This window comes from Panicum virgatum, chromosome 5N, assembly GCF_016808335.1.
Source record: "Panicum virgatum strain AP13 chromosome 5N, P.virgatum_v5, whole genome shotgun sequence".
Classification (NCBI taxonomy): Eukaryota; Viridiplantae; Streptophyta; class Magnoliopsida; order Poales; family Poaceae; genus Panicum; species Panicum virgatum.
In genome coordinates this window covers 23,439,510-23,463,688 of record NC_053149.1, presented here as the reverse complement: position 1 = coordinate 23,463,688, position 24,179 = coordinate 23,439,510, and the positions used below count along the sequence as shown (strand labels likewise).

Sequence of the window (24,179 nt, the reverse complement as noted above, 5' to 3'; positions counted from 1 at the left end):
TGAGACGGTGTTGCCTTTATGGTGATGGCCAGCACACTTGAGCCGGGATAATTCAGGTGGTTCTGCCACAGTTGGCTTCCCACTCAGCGTCCGAGCAATCCTCCGGGATACCGTCTCCCACCGGATCCAGGTCCACCTCGGGGAGATGGGTCTTCACAAGACCCAGGGTGTGCTGCAAAGCATCCTTGGCGGCTCCTCGGATGAAGGCCTCCAGTCGGCCGCGGGACGCCTCTAGCCTCTCAGCCAGGCTCTCGGCAGTAGCCACGCCCTCGGGCTCAAAAGCCCCGAGCAGTGCCTCCAGGGCCTACTTAGGCGATCTAGCGTCGCCCGGCCCTGCGCCACTTGCTCCCCCGCTTCTGCAAAAAGCACCCAGCTGGGTCAGCCCAAGCTGACAAACACGACAACAAGAACACGGCGTATGATCTCTAGGTCATAACTTTCCGAGCCTCCCGCTCCAGGTGAAGCTTCTCCTCAGTGCTGGCCTCCCGCGCTTCGGCCGCCTCCCGGAGCTTCTGTAGCTCCTCGTTGGCCTTGGTGCAGGCCTCTAGCTCTAAACAAAAGCAAGTTAGAGACCAAATAGCGCACAAAGAATTCGGAAGATGCACCCCCGACTACATACCGTGCTTCTCCTTGCGCAGAGCATCCTCGGCCTTGACCTTGTCGGCCTCCAGACGGCGGCTCCGCACCTCCAGCTCGGCCACCTTGGCCTCGAGCTCCGCCACCAGGCCAAGGGCGGTGCTTCCCCTGGCCAGCTCCTGGGCGGCCTGCTCGGACATATCTACAAGAGCCTGGCAAAGCCATTCGTGGGTCAGCTTGGCGCACTCGACCATGTGGCTGCCAAGTGACTCGTCCTCCTTGGGCTTCCCCCTCGCTGGCGAGGGCCTGATCCCTTCCAAGGGCTCGGCTCGGGCCTTCTCCGCCTCGATGGCCGAGACCTCGACAGTCCTGACCGCCTTGATGGCCGAGACATCGAGGGCCCCGACTTGAGCATTCACCGCCCCTTCGTCGCGGGGCGGATCCTGCATCTCCACGTCGTGGGGAGGGGGTGAGACCCTGTTGCTGGCCTCCTCCTCCCCCTTCTTCTCCTCCTCCTCGTGGTGGGCTCCGCTCCTCGCCGGGCTCGCTCGTGGTGAGGTCAGCTTCGGGGCATCACTGGAACCGCCCTCATTGGACGACTCCTCCGCCTTCCTCTTGGCGCCGCTGAGTGTCACCCTCCTGCAACAACAATGAAGGCGTTAAGAAAGGACTCCAGAAAGCAAAATCCAAGACTGAACGGTGTCAAGATGGCGTAACTCACTCGCCGCTGCGACGCAGCGGGAACTTCAGCCTCAGTGGCGCGGTTGGCGGTGTCCCTGAGCCGGCGCACGGGGATGCCATCTCCCCGCGTAGCTGGTCCAGTGACTGGGCCGCATCTTCCTCGACTTTGTGGCCGGTCAGCACTGACCCCACCTCAGTGGTGGCTGGGGGTGCTGATGCCCCCCGGACCTTGCTCGTCCCCCTGCGGGTTGAGCTCTTCACGGCTTGTTGCGCCGCCGCCGACCCAGCTTTCAATAGCTGGATCTTCCTAACAGCGCGACGCGTCTTCATCCTCAGGGCGGCAGACGTTGGCGACCCTGAGGCTCCGGTGATCTCCACCTCCGGCTTGCTCCCTACGGAGGAGTCGGAGGAGAACTCGGCCTCCTCCTTAGCCGGCTGCTGCAGCTCGACGGGGGTTGTGGCATCCTTCCCAGGGTCCCCCTCAGGCAATGGAGCGGGGGACAGTACTCCAAGACCTTGGCCTGCAAAAGCGCCGAGTTGTTATACATCCCAACGGGTGCACACGGAATAACAGAGCAAAAACAGAGGAAACAACTCGGAATGAATGAAAACAACTCGGCAAGATTCAAGAACACTTACGGCGTCGGTCGGCCGCTTCAGGCAGTGGGCTTTGGGGGAGCCCTTGTCCCGGATCTGCCCAGCCATGATGCTGGTGACCCGGTTCGCAATCTCTTCCTAGGGAACCTTGCGTTCATTCCCCCAGGTGGGGTCTCGGTGACCCTAGTACTCGAAGGCCGGCTGGACCCTCTCCTGTATCGGCTGCGTGAGCCGCCTGCAGAAGGAGATGGCCACCGCGGCCCCCGTCAGGCCCCACGCCGACTAGTCACCGATCTCGTTGAGGAGGCGCTCCACCTGCGCCATCTGCTCCGCGGCCGGCGATTCTTCCCAGCACGCCTTGTACTCCGGCGCACGGCCGGTGCACGCCGGGAGGCAGGATGCCGGGTTCGCCACCACGAACCATTCCCGCGCCCACCCCTTGTTGGTGTCACAGAGCTCGAAGTCGGGGTAGACACTCCCCTGGTGCAGTGAGAAGGCGGCCCCGCTCACAACAATCGGACGAGCGTTGGACGGGTGCCCCCTAAGGCTGTACAGAGACCGCCACAAATTGAAGTGGGGCGCAATCCCCAAATACCCCTCACAGAGCTGAATGAAGATCGTGATCTGGGCAATCGAATTGGGCTTGAGATGAGTTACCTCGAGCCCGTAGAAGTGAAGAAGCCTGCGGAAGAACGCCCCCGCGGTCAGCACGAAGCCCTTCTCGTAGAAGGACTTGAACACGATCGTCTGGTCCGTGTCCTCTGACGGGAACTCCTCCCCATAGCAGCACCGCCACCCAGAGACTTGCTTCTCCAGGAGCAGGCCGTGCTCGACGAGGTCCTGGATGTCGCTTTCCTGGAGTGCTCAGGAATGGGGTGGCTGCCTCGCGCTGCCTCCCCTCCGTTTAAATATCAAGAGCCCTACAATGGGCAGATTCGAAATTAACGGCCGAATTTCGTCAGGCCGGCGATCCGCGGCGGAGAAGGCGGGGTAAACAGTAACTTTCTTTTTTACTGTTGCCCCTGACAACCCCGCTCCCCTGTCAGTCGTGACAGATCCGCGTGGTGAATAACAGTTGGATTTTAACTCCGACGCGAATATGGTTCGAATATTCCTACAAAGAACCCGGCGCGTCTCCGTGACTCCGCCAGTGACCCTGCTCGGGGGCTGGGCGTCGCAAACGACCCGGCGTGTCTCCGTGACCTAGCTAGGGCCTTAGGGTCCGGATGCCGTGATAACCCGGTGTGTCTCCGTGACTCCGCCAGTGACCCTGCTCGGGGGCTAGGCGCCGGAAACGACCCAGCGTGTCTCCGTGACCCAGCCAGGGCCTCAGGGTCCGGACGCTATGACAACCCGGCGCGTCTCCCTGATTCTGCCAGTGACCCTGCTCGGGGGTTGGGCGCTGCAAATGACCCGACGTGTCTCCGTGACCCAGCCAGGGCCTCAGGGCTCGGACGCCGTGACAACCCGGCGTGTCTCCGTGACTCCGCCAGTAACCCGCCTCGGGGGCTGGGCCCCGATAACCACTTGGTGCATCCCCGTGATGCAACTATGGCTTCAGGGCTCACACATATGGCATGAATCATGACCCCAGAGTCAGATTTATCAAGTCAAGACTAATCAATGCGATAGCCTCAAGGTGGTTGGATGGATTAAAAAGCACAGTATGGCGAAGACATTGATCGGATACTCAAGTCTCCAAGCAGACGAGTCAGGGATCATTTCTTTGACCCTCGAAAAGCTTCTCTGAAACCTTCTGAGGCTCGGGGGCTACACCCAACGGGTGCGCCCAGGGGCGCATCCCATTCAGCGTCAGCAAGACACGGTGATCATTATGAGCACCGAAGGACTTCGTTCAGATACCACAAAGTTTGACTCAGCCCTCCGGCGCTCAGGGGCTTGATGGAGGTAGATCTATGTACCTCCCTGCCGAGTGGGGTCCCTGGAACTCGGGTGGCTACCCTGCTCGGTGACTCGGCTACGACTACTCGGCGTACGGCACTCGGCCGTGCACGGAAAGGATCTTCAAAGATCAGGATGAGAGGCTCCAGCTAGAGTCCCGCATATTTAGGGATCTTAACCGACCTCCTTCCGTGTAAAACAACCCTAGCATATCATTCCATGTACTCCTACGTCTCCTGGTCTATATAAGGGAGACGTAGGCCAACCCATAGACTCTCTCCACCTTTTCGCAGCATCCTGCAAACCCTAATACAACCCTGAACACAGGACATAGGGTATTACGCACATTGCGGCCCGAACCTATCTAAGTCCCTGCGTCTTCGTGTCACCATCGAGCTCTTGGTCCTGAGATCCCCATCCTGAAACTCTACTGCCTAGTACACCCCTGGTGGACTGGCCGGAATAACAATCCAACAACCAGAAACTAGCTTAATTACATAAATTTGAGCATAAAGTACAAGGCTAAAAATAATGCTAAGGGCGATACTCTATACCGGCCGTCTTCGTTCTTCAAGCGTCTTGCCACACACTGGGATAGTATTTCTTCAAGTATCTTCCATTAAGAGCCCTTGGAAGATGTTCTCCTTGCATCGTCTCCACCATATAAGAATTCCCGAAGATAACTTTGACAATCTTGAACGGTCCTACCCAACTTGGCGACCACTTGCTGAATTTGTTACTCTTTGTCCCAAGAGGCAATATAGTCTTCCAAACCAGCTCACCAACCTGAAAAGATTTAGCCTTCACCTTCTTGTCGTAAGCTCTAGCTACCCGAAGCTTGTCCTTCTCAATTTCCTTCAAAGCTTGCATCCGTCTGTCGCTTACTTCATCAATATTGTCCATCATCAAGTCATAGTAATCAACAGCAGATAGGTCATTTTTTTTAGCCAATCTATAAGCATCCAGATTCATCTCAACAGGAAAAATGGCCTCTTGACCATAAACAAGCTCAAAAGGAGTAACTTTAGTAGCACCATGTCTAGATATACGATGAGCCCACAATGCTTCAGATAATACCTCATGCCACCTCCTAGGATTTTCATCTATCTTCTTCTTGATGAGCTTCATCAAGATCTTATTACTAGATTCGGCCTGACCATTGGCCTGAGCATAATATGGAGATGAATTGAGTATTTTAATCTTGTATGATTCGGCAAAATCACGTACCTCCTTTGAAATAAAAGATGAACCTTGATCCCTTATCAAAGTTTGAGGAATACCGAATCTATGAATAATATGCTCCGTAATAAACTCAATTACCTCCCGATATGTCATATTCTTCAAAGGAACTGCTTCGGTCCACTTAGTAAAATAATCCGTAGCAAGCAACATGAAACGATGTCCTTTTTAAAAAGGGGGATTAATCTGACCAATGAAATCCAACCCCCAACCTCTGAGCAGCCATGGCTTGATAATAGGATGTAATAACGCAGCAGGCACCAACTGAACATTACCAAATCGCTGACATTCTTCACAACCTTTATAATATCTAAAATAATCCGCCATCATAGTTGGCCAATAGAAACCGGCTCTCCTAAGTAACCACTTCATTTTAGGAGCTGATTGATGCGTACCATAGATGCCTTCATGAACCTCCCCCATAGCAACACGGGCCTGATCAGAATCTAAACACTTGAGAAATACATCTTCGGCAGTTCAACGATAAAGCTCATCGTCGATCAAAATGTATTTAAATGCCAAACGCCGAACATTCCTCTCCGCACCATGACCAGGGTCCTTTAAATATGTCACAATAGGCACCCTCCAGTCAGCAACCTTGGCCTTCCCTTTAGAATTGGAAGTGGCGGCCGACTCGCTGTTCTAAGTAGAGCGACCGATCAGATCGGTCTCTGGACCGGTCTGACCGGTCGGGGCGTCTGGTCTAACCAGTTCGTCTAGAACCAGTAACTCGGTTATTGCTCGCATCGGCTTCCTCATGTTAAAATACCTTTTAGTAACATTATAGCCAGATGCTTGCTGAGCCAGAGCATTTGTCTTCTTATTACTATCTCTTGGAATATGTCAAATGATAAATTCATCAAAGCAAGAGATAAAATCAAGGCATCTATCAAGATATCCATTTAAAGAACCATTATAGCAGTGGCATACCTTGGATACTTGCTGCATTACCAGAAGCGAATCACCATAAGCTTCCACATGTTTAACGCCCATTGATTCCAAGAATTCCAAGCCAAATAGAAGTGCTTCATACTCAACATGGTTATTCGTGCGCTCTTCTTCAAACCGGTTTGATAATTCAAAAATAGTACAATTCGGAGAGATTAGAACAACACCAATTCCTTGACCACCATCACAAGCCAATCCATCAAAGAACAACTTCCATGGAGTGCAAGTAACCTAGCCAACTTCTAAATCATGCTCATCACTAATCCAATGTTCAACAATAAAATCCGCTACAATTTGGCCTCTAACAGCTCTCAAAGATTCATAGGCCAAATCATATTCAACAAGCGCATAAGCCCACTTTCTAATTCTTCCACTCAAAATCGGCTTTTGTAGCATATGCTTAATAACATCGGCTTGAAAAGTAACTATGCAAGTACTTGATAAAAGATAATGCCTCAACTTGGTACAAGCATAATATAATGATAACCACAATTTCTCAATAAACGTATACCTTGTTTCCGCATCAATAAGTCGTCGGCCAACATATGTGATAACATGCTCATTTTCTTCAGTTTCTTGAGTCAAAACAGCACCAATAACTTTATCTTCCGTAGCCACATAAAGCCTAGAAGGAATATCTCTCTTAGGCGCCTTGAGAACCGGTGGTGAAGACAAAGACTTCTTGATCTTCTCAAAAGCCTCTTGTTGTTCTGTCCCCCAAGTAAATTCAGCCTCGTCCTTCAACCAAAGAATAGGAGTAAAAGCATCTATCTTTCTAGACAAATTATATATGAACCTTCTCAAGTAATTCACCTTACCTAGAAACTTTTGCAAGTCTTTCTTGCAAGCGGGAGCCTCTACTTTATTCATGGCTTCAATTCTTTTTGGATCAATCTCTATGCCCTTCTCATGAATAATGAAGCCCAAGAACATCCCAGCCGATACACCAAAAGCACACTTAAGCGGGTTCATCTTCAATCCATACTGACGCATCCTCTCAAGAGCAAGCCTCAAATCAGCCAAATGATGACTCAAACTGGCCGATTTGATCACAATATCATCAATATAAACTTCCAATATAATACCAAACAAGTCATGGAAGATCAAATTCATAGCCCTTTGATAAGTAGCACCAGCATTCTTCAATCCAAAAGTCATAACAACCCACTCAAATAAACCAATGAAACCAGGACATCTAAAGGCCGTTTTAGACGCATCTTCCTCTGCCATGAATATTTGATTATAACCCGCATTACCATCGAGAAAACTAATAACATGATGCCCAGAAGCTTCATTGATTAAAATATCGGCTATAGGCATAGGATATTCATCTTTAGGAGTAGCTTCATTAAGATTTCTAAAATCAATGCATACTCTAATCTTGTCCGAATCTTTCTTTTCAATGGGCACAATATTAGAGATCCACTCTGCATAACGACAAGACCGAATAAATCCAGCATCTAATAAACGATTGATTTCTTCTTTTATTCGATCATACATAACAGGATTAAAACGCCTAGAAGGTTGCTTATAAGGTCTAAAACCGGCCTTAATTGGCAGCCGATGCTCAACCAAATCACGAATCAAACCAGACATCTCAGAGTAGTCCCATGCAAAACAATCGACGCATTCTTTCAATAACTTTATTAAATCGGCTTTACAATATCCGATAAGTTTGCATTTACAAATGTCGGCCTAGGAATAGAACCATCTCCAATATCTACCTTTTATAAAGGATCAGCCAACATAAAACCTTGGCCTAACTTGTCTAAGTCATCCAAGTCTTCAATAGCTTCGCACGTATCGTTCGCCTTGTCCCGAGAGTGCTCAATGCGATGTTGCAGCCAATCTGCGTTGGACCGGTCTAACCGGTCTGATGCACCGGTCTGACTGGTCGGCTTCGGCCGGTCTGACCGGTCAGAGGAAGCAGTCTGACTGGTCGGCTCTGTGTCGTTGCTCTCTTGCATCATAGAAGTAAGTGTAGCCGATTCTCCATCGGCTTTAGGACTATAGAGACAAAACCCTCCTTGGTGCAACTGATCAAGTCATAATCGGTCAGGTCCAGGCCCGATAAACACTTGATATTGTCATGTGCACCAACAAACTCAGAATCGGCAGTACCATTGAAGGAAGAAGCATCACCATGCACAACCTCAACTTCATCGCCGATCCACTGAATAAGAAACTGGTGCAAGGAAGATGGTACACATTGATTGGCATGAATCCAATCACCTCGAAGTATAAGGTTGAAGTTACCTTGCACCTCGGAGATGAAGAATGCCGTAGCAACTGTCTTGCTCCCAATGGTCAACTCCATCGAAGCAACCCCCTTGGCACCAATGGTATCACCTCCTCCAACGCCGCTTACCGTCATGTTTGTCTTGATGGGTTCTTCGTCCATCTGCCAAGCTTCTTGTAGATTGAATAGGGCATCAAGTTCACAATTGCCCCAATGTCCACGAGCATACGAGAAACTGACTTCCCGTTGATGTGCCCCCTCACGTAGAGAGCCTTCAAGTGATTATTTGAATCCTTGGGTTTTTGAAATATAGCTTCGCAGGGCCCAAAGTCCAGATGCGCAGCCTCCTACTCTGGAATCGCCCAATAGTCGTCAGAAAAGCGCACACCATTAACCTCCATATTTGTGCATTCCGGAGAAGACTCGTAATCCACCAACTCCTCGTCCTCTGCTGTTAGAGGAGCTACTGAAACCTCTTGATGAGGACATCCTCCACTATTATCCGCTGGCAAAGACGCAACAAAAATGGGCCAAAAGTGGCCCAGTTGTAGTCGGGTGGCGACCGTGTGAGCCTCTGAATAATCCCATCTTGCTTAGCTTGGGAGGAGGAAGCCATCTTAAAAGGGGGAGCCACCCTTCCCCTATTGGACTAGTCTTTTTGGGGCGATTGGGCCTTTTCCTAAGTGGGTGCGCTGGAGTGCGGTGCTAAGACTGCCGAGGTACAACAAGAGGCCCTAGTGGCGTTGTAGGCCGATCGGTGCGTCGTAATTTCGGATGCCGGTGCTAAGATTGCGGAATTCGGGGAATCCGGATCGGTGCGTCAGGCTTTTCATCCAATCCCACTTGGGCCAGACTCATCATTTGGTATCAGAGCTGGGCCCTTGTTAAGGGGGTGAGAATGCTGAGGACATCCTCCACTATTACCCACTGGCAAAGACGCAACAAAAATGGGCCAAAAGTGGCCCAGTTGTAGTCAGGCGGCGACCGTGTGAGCCTCATAATCCCACCTTGCTTAGCTTGGGAGGAGGAAACCACCTTAAAAGGGAGAGCCACCCTTCCCCTATTGGACTAGTCTTTTGGGGCGATTGGGCCTTTTCCTGAATGGGTGCGCCGGAGTGCAGTGCTAAGATTGCCGAGGCACAACAAGAGGCCCTAGTGGTGTTGTAGGCCAGATCAGTGCGTCATAATTTCAGATGCCGGTGCTAAGATTGCGGGATTCGGGGAATCCGGATCGGTGTGTCGGGCTTTTCATCCAACCCCACCTGGGCCGGACTCATCACATCTGATGCGCCAGTAACCGAAGTAGGAGCCACTTCTTCGGCTTTCTGCTCAAGCTCAGGGTCGATTGGTCTGGCCGGTTGCTCTGCGCGGTCAGACCGGTCTGGGACACCGGTCTGACCGGTCGGTGTTGGCATTTCTTAGCATCATCACTAGGAGTGGTTAGTTCCTAGCAACGGCGCCTCGAAGATGCCATGTGGTATGTCTTAACATTTACAGAAGGATCCGCAAGCACACAGATATACTGTTGTTGCATTTCACCCGGAAGTATACAAGGTATCGTTATTTATATTTTCCCAAGGGATGGCTAGGTTGTGTAAAGTGTATTTACTTAGTTGCATAACCATGACACGTATGAGCAAGATGAAGACCACTGACTATACAGGGGTAAGTGATAAATTAATGATAATCAGGGGTAATGTGACACACACAGAATAGCCAACTCTCATGAATAAAGAATAAACAAGCAATCCTAAGGTTAGTGGGAGCATAGACAAAGATTCCTGTTATACTAATCATGTTAGCAGATAAGTTATGTTAGCTGCATTGCTTAGAGCTGCAGGTGCCGGGAAATTAGGGACATTGGAGAGAATGACCCGCACTGGAGAACATCAGTCCCGTTTCATCTTTGCATGAACTCCTACACCATACCCGAACGTCGGTGGGTACGCTAACCGAGAAGCAGCTTCCTGGCGGACCGACAGGGCTGTCACCACCTGCGGTCTACCCCAGTCACACCTTGTAGCACCGTCATATTCGAAGGATCCCGCATACCCGGGCACCATGCCAGCATATGAGGTCACTACCCTAGCACCCACGGGTCCCCCACCCTTCGGATGGACAGGTAAGATGCTAAGGCAAGCCCGAAAGCACAACGAACTGATATCCTTACCCAGATCATCTGGTCTAAGCATGCAACTACTATAACTTGATAAAGCACTGATCAAGGCTAAGCAAGCTACGAACACAGCAAGATAACCAAGAACGAACTCTGAATGATTAATATAAAGAATGTCTGAATACAAAGCCATACCAGAGGCCGAGGATTGCTCGCCGACCCCGAGGATGACTGGATTCGCTAAGAGATGAAGTACTAGCCTAGCTCCACTACCCTAAGGAGTACAAGTCACAAGAGAGTGTAGAGAGAGAGGGGCTTCCAAGTGGTGTGTGTTGAGAGAGTGGTGGGAGGCCCTTTATATAGTGCTTGAGGTGGGTTCCCGCCAGAGTTATTCATGGAAACATTGTCAACCGCCTTCAGGAGGATAAGATCGAGCTTCCCGCCAAAACTCAGCCCCAGAGGCTTCCAGGTGGGGTCAACCGACCCCCCTTGGCGCCATTTTCCACCGACCTTCTCTGGTACGCTGCCTGGTGGGTCCTGATGTCAGATGGTCGGTGCCGGGGTTTGGTTGGTCGGTTTGCTCTGGTTTGTGGGCCTCCTTTGCTTATGTTATGCAGGACACGATCTGTCTACATATTCGTCGTGTTTTCGTCTTATTCCAGACTTGTGCTCCTGAAATCATAAATTCTCGAAAACAACTGTGGAGCTAGGTTAGTGATAAAAATATGCGAGTAAGAGGTATAGTTTTTCTTCTTAAATGAGTATAGTTGACAGTCATATTTCACACTTAACGACCGTCAACAACACCCCTAAGCTAGCCTTTTGCTCGTCCCTGAGCAAAACAAGGCACTCGTTGTTGATTAGGAGTTGCTACAATGTTGAATTTCCAACTCATACTTAGGCACAACCAAATGCTTCTTACCTTGATTTTGAATAAGTTGGCCTTATGTTCTTACCTCTTACCTTACTCCTGTGGTGCTTATAGCTTCACCTCATCTTTGGCGGTTGAGAGTTAGAACGGTACCATAGAGTGCTCATATTTCTTTCTCTTTAGTTCAACCGTCAATCAGGATGTTTTGTAAAGTTTTTTCAAAAGAAATTTATAAAGTTCCTCGGATAATCTCTCGGATCGCTCAATGTGTATAATTCCTTACCAAGGTTTTTTATTGTGCCTTTCTTCCTCAACCTATCTCTAATGGCTATTTTTGTGGAGCTGTAGGTATGGAGGATTTGAAGGCATACTTGCTTCTCATATTTTGCTAAGTCAAAGACCGGATCCAAAGGAGAAACAAGTTATAAACCTTGATCAAGATGTGCAAGTGTGTGGATATTTTTGGTGGATGGTGTATGAACTTCTTTGTATGCACCATCTCTCTCTTTTTCTTTCTTTTTGGATAAGGGGCTATCTGTTCTTCTTCTTCTTTTTTGGCATGCCTAAGCATGTGGCATACCTTTTTGGGTATGCATCTTTTATTCTCCCCTTTTTTTGATGTGCCAAAGCATGTGGCATACCTTCTTTGGGTATGCATCTTTTATTTTCTTTTTGCATAGCCCCATATCCTTGGCATATTTTTTAGAGAGTGGTGTCATACATGGACATGGAGTTTTATTTTGTAGATGGATGGAATTTTGCTTTCTTCTAGTATAGAAGCATAGCATGTGGTGAACACGTGTACGTGATCTTGATCATGGGAGTATGAAATGAATCTCACTAAGGGTCACAATAATTTAACAAAACTCAATGAGATAGCAAGTTGCATATGTGGATGGTTTTGCAATAACAATAACATATGGCTTTGGATAGGAATTTTAATATCATCGAGGAATTTTATTATATTTTTGTGTTTTCAAAAATTAAATACTCCAGATGTCAAGTATCACATAGGAGAAGATCATAGCAACTCTACTTAACCATATCATAGCTCACAACAACTTAGATTTGGATCATGCTTTTCGCTACCCACAAGTTTCAAGTTTCAGGTATGAACATTTTAAGCCACCAAATCCAAAATTAGGTAGAGCATAAAGTTGTAACTAAGCATATGAAGGAAATTAACAGAGCAACTATTCATTATCTCAACAAGGAAAACTTACACCATGCTTACTACACATATTAAAAGAAAATATTTTTTGTGTTTTCTAAGTTTTGCAAATTTTTATTTGTTTTTAGTTATGCAGATTTTTATGGATTTTCTAATTTTGCAAATTTTTATGGGTTTCATGCAAGGTTATGAAAGCAGTAAATATAAATGATACAAGTTACCTCACGTGGGGGTCCTCCCCTAAGCTAGCTTCAGGCTTACTACGACTGATTGGGGTTGTAACCCGTCCAGCGGCAGTACGCCCTCCACTCCTCCTGTCGCTGCAACTGCGACTGCTCCATGTCATGGAGTCTCTCGCCGGTGTGACGCTGCCATGCTTGGGTACTGTCGATGTGTTGGTTCAGCGTCTCTTGTATGTTGTCGCCCTGCACCCGCAGCTCTAGCTGCTGGGTGATGGTACCGAAACCTCGGGACGAAGACGTCCGTCTAATGAGGTTCGGGGCTCCACCGGAGCTGGAACTACTGGACCGGTGGCCTAGTGCCTGCCGTGTCCACTCCTCAGTGCTGGCACTGTGCCATGATGAACCACCGGCCTCATGGTGATGTGAGTGATGTGGCTGCTAAGGCAGTGGTGTTGGCTCTGCTTCCCTTCTGGTCCTGCTTCTTGTCATCCTGCCAGGCAAACCAGAAGATCTATGCCTGCGACACCCTTCTCGTGGAACGAGAGGGATGGTTAGCAAATGGCAATTATGCAAATGGAACTCTGCATTGGGCAGCGGAATCTCATTTGTATAGCCCATGTAAAAGAAAATCAAGAATCATTCGGGCCTTTCTTGAGTGTGTGACCTTGGATCAAATAGTCCTCATCGATATACACACAGTCGCCCTCAATGAAAGGAATAAAATTCCCCTCTAAGGCACCGATACGTGTAGCGATGCGGGTAATCAAAGAAGTGCACTCAATAGGACCCGTCATCTTGAAATTCGAAAGCCATTGCCTAACTAAAGCTTGTGCGAGGGAGATTTTGATCTTGTTGACCATGGCATATAGAATGAGTAACTCATCGTTGCGCACGGGTCGGACATCATCTCTTGGGAAGAGAGTGATGGTCAACCACTTGTGCATCAACTGAAGAGTTGGATTATGAATATCGCTGCACCGAGGTGCAAACTTGCCATGGACAACTTGACCCGAAATCCAGGCCCCAAAACTCATGACGATTAAAACCTCGGCATGCTTGGTCCAAAGAAATAGGCCAGCGTTTGTTGAAATTGAGGTGGCCGCCAAAAGTTTTCCAAGAAAGCAGATATTCTTTCCCGAAAAGTCGAAAATAAACCCTGTTTTCCACCTCCCGAAGAGTGCAAAGAAATTGGATAGTGAGGAGTCGAGAACCATACTCCTCAACAGGAACAAATTTATCCCATCCAATTTCATGCCAAACATTAGAGAAGTCTTCGTACATACTTGTTTTGATGAGGAGGTCCGGATCAAAGGCTCAGGTGTGGATGAAGTTTCTGTTCTTGAGGATGGCATAGCCTTGCCATTCACGATCATCCCACAAATCGAGGTACGGTGCATCTTCCACATCAATCTCTATGACCCTGGCTTGCGGTTCGGCTTGGATCTCTTCGTGTTGTTCTTCTTCTTCATAGTCCATCGTGCTTGGTGTAGGCGTAGGTTCGGGTGTGTACGAGCTTGAGCCACCCCGAGAACGGGATTAACTTCCACCAGTCATCTTCTTGAATGCTGGAAACCTTCCGCCCTATGCCTTTCATGAAGGAACAAAAACAAGTGCAACTCGAAATGGGTTACGTTAGTCAAACCGAATTGAATGTTCCTACCCGTGAGTTGCTCCTTCTTTCTTGCAGCAAAGAATTGAGAGAGAGAGGTCTCTTGAATTCAAATCTTGAGCAAAAATCCAATGAAAACCCAAGAGCAAAGTTTGAGAGAGAGTGAGAGTTGAGTGTGATAGCTCAACACCCACCCCTCGGCCTCTATTTAAAGGGAGAAGCCCGGGCACAACGGCTAGACGATGGGCATAATGGCTAGTAGCCGTTGGAGAAAGCTGATAGCAGGGACCTGACAGGTGGGGTCGGCCGACCCTAGGGTTCGGCCGGCCCCCCTGTGGGGCCCCTAGCTGACATCCTGTGCCCAAGTTCCCTCTAACGGCTCTATGTTTTGAAAATTTGAGTGCCCGGCCAAACTTTGTCTCGAAAGATGTTCAAAAATATTTTTCAAGGGATTCTCATGCTCGGAAATATATATATTTTTTTGGATTTTTGTAAAAGAAAGAAAAAGTGCTAGAAAAGTTTCTAGCATGCAAGGGTGTTCTGAAAATTCAAACATGCAGTGGAAAAAACGAAAAAGTCTAGACAAGAAAAAAAATGATGGAGGGTGATTATGAGATACTGTAGCGAAAATGGCCTCTCATGCCATATTTCAGTATAATGTTTTGGTGATTGATATAGACAACACAACACTTGGACTAATGTGTTTGTTTAGATGATATCCTCAGGCTTTTAGGTTCAAGTGATGACAAAGAGAAGAAATCCAAAAGAAACCAAGTCAAAAGGTTCAAAACAGAGGTATTTTGCTATCACCGGTTGAACCGACGTAGGGCAAAATGAACTCACCGGTACAATCACAGAGAAGGTCTGCGGGCTAGGGCTTAGCACCGGATTAACCGGGATTGAGTGTTTTACACTCACCGGTGTAATGGACTTGGTAAAAGATCTGCTCACACTCACCGATTGAACCGACGCTAGGAAAGTTGAATACGTCGGTGCAATGGACCAAGAAGCTGAGGCAAGGTCTATACACCGGATGAACCGATGTTGGTTCTTGGTGAACGTCGGTGTAATTGTCCAGAGAGTTGGTTTTTCAGAGTTCACAGGACAACTACACTCATCGGTTAAACCGACGCAGCATCGGTTGATTGCCCGTACACATAACGGCTTGTTTTTTAGGCGGGCTGTTTAGTATCACCGGTTGAACAGATGATGGCTATTTGGGGTGCATCGGATTAACCGGAGTTAAGCACTTTTCTGGCAGCTTTTCTCCAACGGTTATATTTGCTTGTGCTGCCTATATATACCCCCAAGGCCGGGTCATTTGAAGAGGTTGGAGACTCTGGAAGTTCTATTGAAGATCAACATCAACTCCATCCACCATATTGAGCTTAGTGCCGCATTCAAGCTTAGAATAGCTTAGTGCAAGTGTGAGCTTGAAAAGCTTAGTGCTTGGGAGGACTTGATCTTGCGAGATCAACCTTGAGCAAAGTCTTGCTGCGGCAAGCAACCGTGTACTCGTCGTGTGACCCTCCGACTTGGTGTAGAGAGGCAACGACACTTTGTGCAGGGAAGGAGACCCCTCTTGGTGAGAAGCTCCGATAGTGAAGACGGTGCCGTTGGTGACGCTTTGAGAGAGACGGTAGCGGTGGCCTTGTCTTGGTGACTTGGGGCCACTTAGCCTTCTCTTGCCGGAAGCCTTGGTGGCGAACGCAAGACGGTGATCAAGTGAAGAGACTCGGCATCACACTTATTCTTGTTGGACAAGTGGCCGTGGACGTAGGGAGGGACTTGGTGTCCTAACCGAACCACGTAAAATCGTGTGTCTTGGTGTCTTCATGGGAGTTTGCATATCCTCTCCCTTACCTCTTTACTTACCTTATTACGTTTCCGCATTTACTCTATCTTGTGTGCCTTTACTTTCCTAGTTAGTTTGATTAGGATTGGCCATAGGTTGCAAGTCTTTTGGGGTAAGTAGAGAGTAGCATAGATAAACCTTAGTCATAACTAGCATGTGTAGGACGTGTTAGGTTTATCTTATGCAAGTAGATTGAGCCCTAGGTTAGAAAGCGAATTAGCAACCCTATTCACCCCCTCCCCATCTAGGGTCGGACACCCCGGTGATCCTTACAGATACGTACTGATTTACCTTCGGCAAGGGCTCGTCATTTAGAGTCTGACGAGTGGGACCTTTCTCCTGCTGTGTTCACCATTGCTCGGCTTGTCCTGGAGAATTGGACGAGGACGAGCTTGTGACCATACGCCACACCTTATTTGAGCGTCTTCTTATGGATCGTATGGTCGTAGGTTCTTCTGGTTGGGGTTCAGCTGCACCCCAGAGTGGACTTCTGTCGTGAGCCTGCTGGATCACGAACCTCTGCTCCCTCCCGTGGAGGAATTTAAAGAATATTTCATCGACCCCGATGCGGAACTAGACTTTTCCAGATCCGACATCAATCCTAGCCTTCACACTGTTCAGGAACGGTCGTCTGAGGATAAGGTCTAGTCCTTAGTCTCCATCCATGTACAAGACGACAAAATCGGCTAGGACGAAGCAATTCCAGACTCGTACATAGATGTTTTCGAAAATCCCTTCGGGATGTCAAACTATGGAGTCTGCAAGCTGTACGAGCATACAGGTCTGGGAAAGAGCAGGATATTGTAATTGCTCAAAGATTACCTTGAGCATGATGTTTATGCTTGACCCAAGGTCGCAGAGGGCCCGTGTGTAGGGTTGATCGAAGATGGAACAGCTGATCATGGGCACCCCTGGATCTCCATGAAGTTTCGCTGTTAGCTCGCACCACGCATTCATCCTTGGGTGCGTGGTTTCTCCTGCATGGTTAGTTCGAGAAGTCTGCCGGGGAAGGTTGCCCCACCCGGAAGACACCATATTTGCAGTTTCGATGGAAGATTCGAGGTTGTCCCGAGATCTTCCCATCTTCAGAGACAGGAGCAACAGCAGCTAACTGAGCCAGTTGTGTTTCTATCATTTTGTTGAAACTAAGTTGATTTTTATGAGCAGAAGAAAGAGTTTCAACTTTGGCATGAATGCTTTCTAAAATTTTATCGTTGGCAGCAAGCTTTCGGTTTAAAGATTCATTAATTTTAGCTTGGCCAAAGACTAGGTCTCTTAAGGAGGGTTGGTTCGAATTGAAATTTGAGTTATAGTTGTTACCTCCCCCTTGGAATGGTGGGCATGTTTGACCCCACCCTAGCCTCCTAGTGGACGAAACCCGGTGTTGTTGATGTTGATGTATGCTGCATCTTCACGGGTCTCATGGCAGTCATTCCCTGAGTGTCCAATGTCACCACAAACCTTGCACGTAAAGTACGAGTTCATGGCATGGACGGGAATAGGCATCTGGGGCCGGTTCCCTTCATCAATCTTCTTTAGTAGGAGGTCCAGCTTGGCGGCGAGCATATCTGTCTCCTTGACAGTACGCATTCCTCCTTTGGTTCTGGACTGGGAACGCTCCTTGTTCCAGCCCTAGTTGGAGACCATCTTCTCGATTGAGGCCGTAGCCTTGGCAATCGTGAGATCGAGATAGGCTCCTCCAGCAGCATCAAGATGGGCTCTTGATGTAGTCGTTAGCCCGTTGTAGAAGCTTTGTAGCACGATCCACTCGTCCATCCCATGATGAGGACATGCGAGTATGTACTCTTGCAGCCTTTCCCAAGCTTCTGGGATGGATTCCATCCCCGTCTGCTGGAAACTTGAGATTCTTCCTCGTAGGGCATTGGTTTTGCCCAACGGAAAGAATTTAGCGAGGAACGCCGTGGAACACTTGTCCCACATGCTGACAGCTTCCTTGTTATGATAAAACCACTATTTCGCCTTCCCCAGGAGGGAGAAAGGAAACAGGCGGAGCCTGATGGCGTCAACCGTAACGCCCCATATGGTTACGGTCTTGCAAAACTCCAGAAAGTTCTGGAGATGGGCGTTGGCGTCCTCATTCGGCTTGCCACAGAATGGGCTAGCCTGCACCATATTTATGAGGCTGGACTTCAGCTCAAAGTTCATGTCACCAACATCAACATTGGGTCCAGTTTCCACATTGGCAGCTGAGGGGACAGAGAAGTCGCGGAGAGTCTTCTCAGCCATGAGTTCAGTTGATGGTGCTTGGAAAGCTGGTTCGCTTGTCGACTGCGAGATCGGAGGAGGAACGACGCGAGGTCGGACCCTTCTCACGAGCTTCTCGGGATTTTCAACGAAATTTGTCAGCAATGAGAAACCAGACATACACTACCCTATTTTCATCCAATCAGGAGAAAACAAAAAGATAAACACATTAGCCTGTATAAGCAGTAGCTACCTCTTACTTATATTTCCATATTTATGTACTTTAGTAAATAAACTTTACATCTAGTGCCATCCCCGGCAACAGCGCCAGAAATGCTTGTTGGCATTTCTTAGCGTCATCACTAGGATTGGTTAGTTCCTAGTAACGGCGCCTCGAAGATGCCATGTGGTACGTCTTAACGTTTACAGAAGGATCTGCAAGAGCACGGATATACTGTTGTAGCATTTCACCCGAAAGTATCCAGGGTATCGTTATTTATATTTTCCCAAGGGATGGCTAGGTTGTGTAAAGTGTATTTACTTAGTTGCATAACCATGACACGTATGAGCAAGATGAAGACCACTGACTATACAGGGGTAAGTGATAAATGAATGATAATCAGGGGTAATGTGACACACACTGTCGGTGTTTACCGCCAAGCCTGCTCAGGGATACCCTTAGCAGTAGGGTTTGTAGGTAGGGATCGACTGCTATAGAACTCGATGGTACAAGGAACACAAAGATTTATACAGGTTCAGGCCGCGAGTTTGCGTAATACCCTACGCCCTGTGTGGTTTGTATTGCCTTAGGTGTTGATGATTGTTTGGAGGGGATCCCTACCCGCCCTTATATATCCGGGGGGACAGGGTTACATGGAAAGTCCTAGCCGAGTACAGTTGGAGTCCTACTACAACACAATCGGGTAGTTTCCTTTGTACTGCTGCTAGTTCTACGCCTATTCGAGTAGTTACAAAAGAGGTAAGATACATCCATGAGCTATCCCTTACTCTAGAACATTCTATGCCTATAAGTAGTCCTGCTGTCCCAGGTCTGACAAGCCCCTGAGCTCTTCATAGCCGAGTCCTCTAGGCATCGAGTACTTGGCTGGGCATCTTCGAATACTTCAAGTGGTCAGCACATCCTTCGGATTGCTTCTGATCCTTCCTTCAAATACGTCGAGTAGTCTCCAAGTACTTCCATTTGCTCCGAGGCTGTGAGGTGCTCAAGCCCCGAAATCTTGACCATATATGGTGCGCAAAGTACTCGCGCTCCATATGGAGTAGCCCCCGAACCTTAGGTTGAATCGAAGAATCAGGCTGAGGGTCAATTCAGTCTTTTTGCCTCTTTATTTTCCAAAAAATTGAAAAATAAATCTCTGATGCCTATATCTAGCAGATCCCGAGCCTTAGATCAAAATCCTTTTTGCTGCGAGTAGCCCTAGAGCGTAGATTTGGAATTAAGAATTCAAGTCGTGGCATCAGATTTTATCCTTCAGATTATTTACAGGATTCATCAGATCCGGAATCCGAAAAGACCTCTTTTCAGGTAAAATCCTAGAAAAATGATACAATTGGATCCACCAAACTGATTGCACCTGAAATAACTTCAGAAATAAAACCCGGGATGTACGGCTCTGTATTTAGTGCTCACGTGGGACGTTACTGTTTTGGAGAATCTATATTATCGCATCTTTGACTGCACCCATGAATGCTGCCATGAATGCATTCGTGAAACGTGCACTATTGATTCACGGGTCCTCAGTAAGCCCCCTTGTGGCTATACAATGCAGGGGAGAGGCCCTTCGTAGAAGTACCAAAGTGTAGCAGCCATGGCTTTTCCTTGGTGTTCTTGCTCTCGCCCTCCTGAAATTTCTGTATTTTCTTCCAACAAAAGATGCTAGAAGAGAACTTGCGAGTGACAAGAGAAGTCTCCGCTGCCTCCACCTACCACTGCCTTGCTCTCATTGGATCCATTTTGGACATCATGTCCTTGCATCTTCCAATGAGGCAGAGTTTCAGGGGATGAATGGAGTCTTCTTGTGTCACATCCTAGGGATTCCTAGGGTGTGCACCCCCAAGAACTCCATCTCTGGTGGGAAGACTTAATCTTGTCATAATGTGTTCAGGGGGAAAGAGAAATTTCTCCGTAAGATGCTACAAGAGGACTTGCGAGGTGGTTACTGTAATCTACCTCCAAACGTCTTGTAGCTTATCTCCCTGAATACAAATATCATTATTCCCTTAATGGGAATAACAAGTTTGTACTTTGTCACGGCCTCGGGCCGATCTAACTGCAGCAGACATCGACTAGAAGCTCCAGGAGATCCAGGCATCATTTGTGTGTGCAGACCCGAGTTGTTTGTAAAGTTTTATAATAAAAAGTACTCGAGTTGTAATATCGAGTAGTTGTACTGTGTCGAGTACTTTTCTTTGTTCTGGAATGTAATCCTAGTTAAGGAAAGAAGGGTCGAGTAGTTGACTAGGGATGTGAGTGTTTTCTTTTTCCAGAATGTAATCCCAGAAAAAGAATGTCTCTTTAAAATCCCATGTTTTCTGGGATTTGCAACGGACTGTTGGCCTTTCTGGGTGTTTTACCGTGTTGCCACTGCTATTATAAAATGAAATGGTAACTTAGGTTTTACCCCACTGGCCGCCATTTGCTTTTACTGTTTTAGATTTGTCTTTCACTTTCAAGCTCCTAGATCCAAAATTCTTGCGCCTTGTCGTTCCCCATCCTCCTCCTAGGGTTTCCATCAGTTTATGCGCGTGAAGCAATCTGTGGATTTCCGGATGCCACCTAAGAAGGCGATCAAGGGGAGGAGTGTGGCTGCGGAGTCAACACGTGATGAAGAGTGGAACACAAGCAAGTGTTCTGAATCTAACTTGGAATCTCTAGCGTCGTAAGGTCTTTTAGTTCCCAGATCTGTTATCCAATGGCGTCCTGCCTTGGGTTCGGATCATCCTGTATGAAAATACGGGGGAAGTTGTTGCTTTCACCTCATACTTGGAACGGGGATTGGGGTTCCCTTGTTCTTCTTTCTTTTCTGGGCTCTTGCGCTACTACCGGATCCAGTTGCATCATTTAACCCCAAATTCCTTTGTTCATATTTCCATCTTCGTGCATTTGTGCGAAGCTTTTCTGGGCATCGAGCCCCATTTCGAGCTTTTTCGCTATCTTTTACATTTGAAGCCGCAGCCCAATAGATTCATCTTAGATGTAGTAGGTAGTGTAGGTCTCCTACTTAGACAATGGAAAGATAGGGAGTATATTCCATATAAGCTTAGTAATAAAGTAATCGAATGGAAACCCAAGAGGTTCTTTATCGAGAACCCATCAGGGAGCTTTCCATCAATTACCCCAGACCCCCCAATGCAATCCAATGGCCTGAGTAAAATAAAAAACCAGTCGATGAGAGTCAGATCCCCCAACTTCTCGACCGGATTGCCATCTTAAGGCAAAATATGTTGACTGGGGAGGCAGTCATATTTGACTGGATGAAGAGAAGAGTCCAGCCATTACAGGCTCGGGAATTGCTTGGATTTCAGTACCAAGGAATAACTGATCCATCAAGATACTCGGAGGAAGAGATCTCGGATGATATAGTGTTCAGTCGAATACAACGACTGATAAAGAATGTGAAGAAGATCCCAGTTGTTCCTCGTGCATTTTCTGCTATGAATCCTCCGAAGCAGGTACTTGATAAGAGTAGTCGATGTGTAGAAATCGAGTACTTTATCTTAGTTGGAACCTAATAGGATTTTGATGTCTGTAGGAGGACGTGGAGCACTTTAAAAATAGTCCTTCACTACCAGGCATTTATTCGCATTTTTACTCTTTCAATCTTTCTCGATCTGCCAATCATCTCTAAGTACGTCCATATGAGATGTCATATAAACAATATTTGATATATAATTTTCATTGTGCAGATGAGGAAGAAGCTAAGGAAGGGAGTGATAGGGAGCTCAGCCCTTCTGCGAGTACCAGTACCCAGGCTGGGGGCATGAAAGGTACTCAAACTATGGTGAGGAAGCATCGCAGTTCCTCTCAAACTACTATCGACAGGTGAGTACCTTGTTGTCTTTAGAATCGAGTACTTTTAGTATTGACTTGCTAATTGTGTTTTATTTTTTCAAGTTCGGTGGCTAAGATGCCACGGATATCAGCATCTGGGGATGATGCTGTGGTGGGACAGACTGTCCCCTCCACCACAGTGGACCCATCAAATGGGTTCGGGACTACTCCTTCAGCGAGTAGTTCTGATGTAGATAAAACCATTGATGCGGGTAAGCTGACGGTCGTCACGAAGCCTGCCCACAAATTTGGCATCAAGGGGTTTACCCTAATAAGAGCTCCTGTGTAAGTTCTTTAGAACTTGTATGTGTAGGATCTGTTTTGAATCTAGTAGTTTGTAACTACTTTGTCTTTGCAGGGATGTAGTCCTGGGAGAGGACATGGGGGCTGAGGGTAACTTAGCTTCCCAATCTGAGATGGAGAAGCCCCCGAACACTCCTGAGATGAGTGTTCATGAAGCGAAGGCGATGCTCGACTCCATGCTTCGGGATTCTCCCTTGCCCAATTTAGACAGGGCTATTGAAGGGATCCCAGAAGGTGGTAGAAGCGACAAGCCTCCAGAAGGGGGTGAAGGCGAGAAGCTTCCTGAGGGAGGCAATGAGAAACAGTCAAAGGAGACCCCTACAGGTAAACTTGTAGCACCTTGTAGAAGAGGCATTCTTTTACTTGCTCTTAGTGTAATTAAGTAGCACGTTTTTCCTGTAGATTCCCAAGTCACAGGGAATACTGTAGGGAGAATTGACGAAATGCCCAAAAGGCCTATGACTATGGCGAGTACTTCCCTGATCACATCGGGGGGTAGCTTGCCACGTGAGAAGGTGGAGCTTGCTGTCAAGCTGTTGGAAGTAAGTAGTCGAATACTTCGAGTACCTTGAGAATGGATCGAGTAGTATACTAATCCTTTTATTTTTGCAGGAAGCGCTGGGATGAAAAGGTGGTCAGTCCCAGGATGAAGTAGAGCTAAATGCTCTTAGAGAGAGGGTTAAGACTCTTTCGTTTGAAAAGAGTGCTCTTGAGGGGAAGCTGAAAAAGCTCTCCCAATCCAAGAAAGGTTAGCCTTTGGCATTTAATCATGCACTCGACTAGTAGATCTGCTTGGTGTTTATAAGATTTTCTCTGTATCGTGTACACAGCTTGTGCCAAATCGTTAGAGATTTAGGAAAGCTTGGTACTGGATTTAAAGATTCTTATGTACCGAAACACAGATGAAATAGAAAAGCTCAAAAAGATCAAGGAGGACTCCGACCGGGAGATGGAGGGAGCCTTGAAGCAGCTCAAGACCTTGTCAGAGTCCTGAGACTCGATGCATCGGGAGCTCGTGGATCTGAGAGGGGCTGCCCAGGAAGTATTCGAGGCCATGGATGTCCCAGAAAAGGATGGAGATGAACCGCTCACATTGGCAGGGAGGCTTCGCAAAGTTCCCAGAGCCTTTGAGAGGTTTATTTCCAACATCACACGTCAGTATGTGGGTCACGTGCTGGGGTTGGTGAAGTCTTACTGGCCAACCACTCGTCTAGACATCCTTGGGCTAGGGGCCAAAGCTGACTGTATAGAGGAGAGATTCCAATAGTTCCTGGAGGAAACCTCCAATGTAGCCGATCAGATCATGGAATCCTTGAGTAATGCTGGATCTCCTTGAACTTTTTGTTGTAATTGAGTTGGCATATAAGTCAAAAGTACTTTTGGACAAATGTTGGATATTTGTGTAATGTTGAGTACTTGTGTTTGGGTTGTGTATTCCCTTGATGTGGCGAGTAATTGTACTCGAGGGTCCTGAGTGTAGGCAGCATCAGGCCCACTCAGTCATATAAGTAGATACAAGGAATTGTATCCGTAGGTGCCTTCGGAGACAGAGGATTCTCGAATAGGATCGAGTTTATATGGTTCTAAGCTGGAACCATGGTGCTAACCAGTTA

General features: G+C 47.7%; 1 protein-coding gene and 1 non-coding gene across 2 annotated transcripts; one reads left to right on the top strand and one right to left on the bottom strand.

Annotated features, from left to right (window-relative positions):
- Positions 1-425: 425 nt before the first annotated feature.
- Positions 426-1,962, bottom strand: LOC120674674 (MAP7 domain-containing protein 1-like). The gene is made up of 4 exons (XM_039955812.1): positions 1,893-1,962; positions 1,298-1,778; positions 620-1,215; positions 426-550 (listed from the first exon to the last, which is right to left on the bottom strand). The coding sequence occupies exons 1-4, from the start codon at positions 1,960-1,962 to the stop codon at positions 426-428; spliced, it is 1,272 nt and encodes a 423-aa protein (XP_039811746.1).
- A 15,798-nt stretch (positions 1,963-17,760) lies between these two features.
- Positions 17,761-17,867, top strand: LOC120677139. The gene has a single exon (XR_005676202.1). It is a non-coding gene; the product is annotated as a small nucleolar RNA R71 (small nucleolar RNA).
- Positions 17,868-24,179: the final 6,312 nt, after the last annotated feature.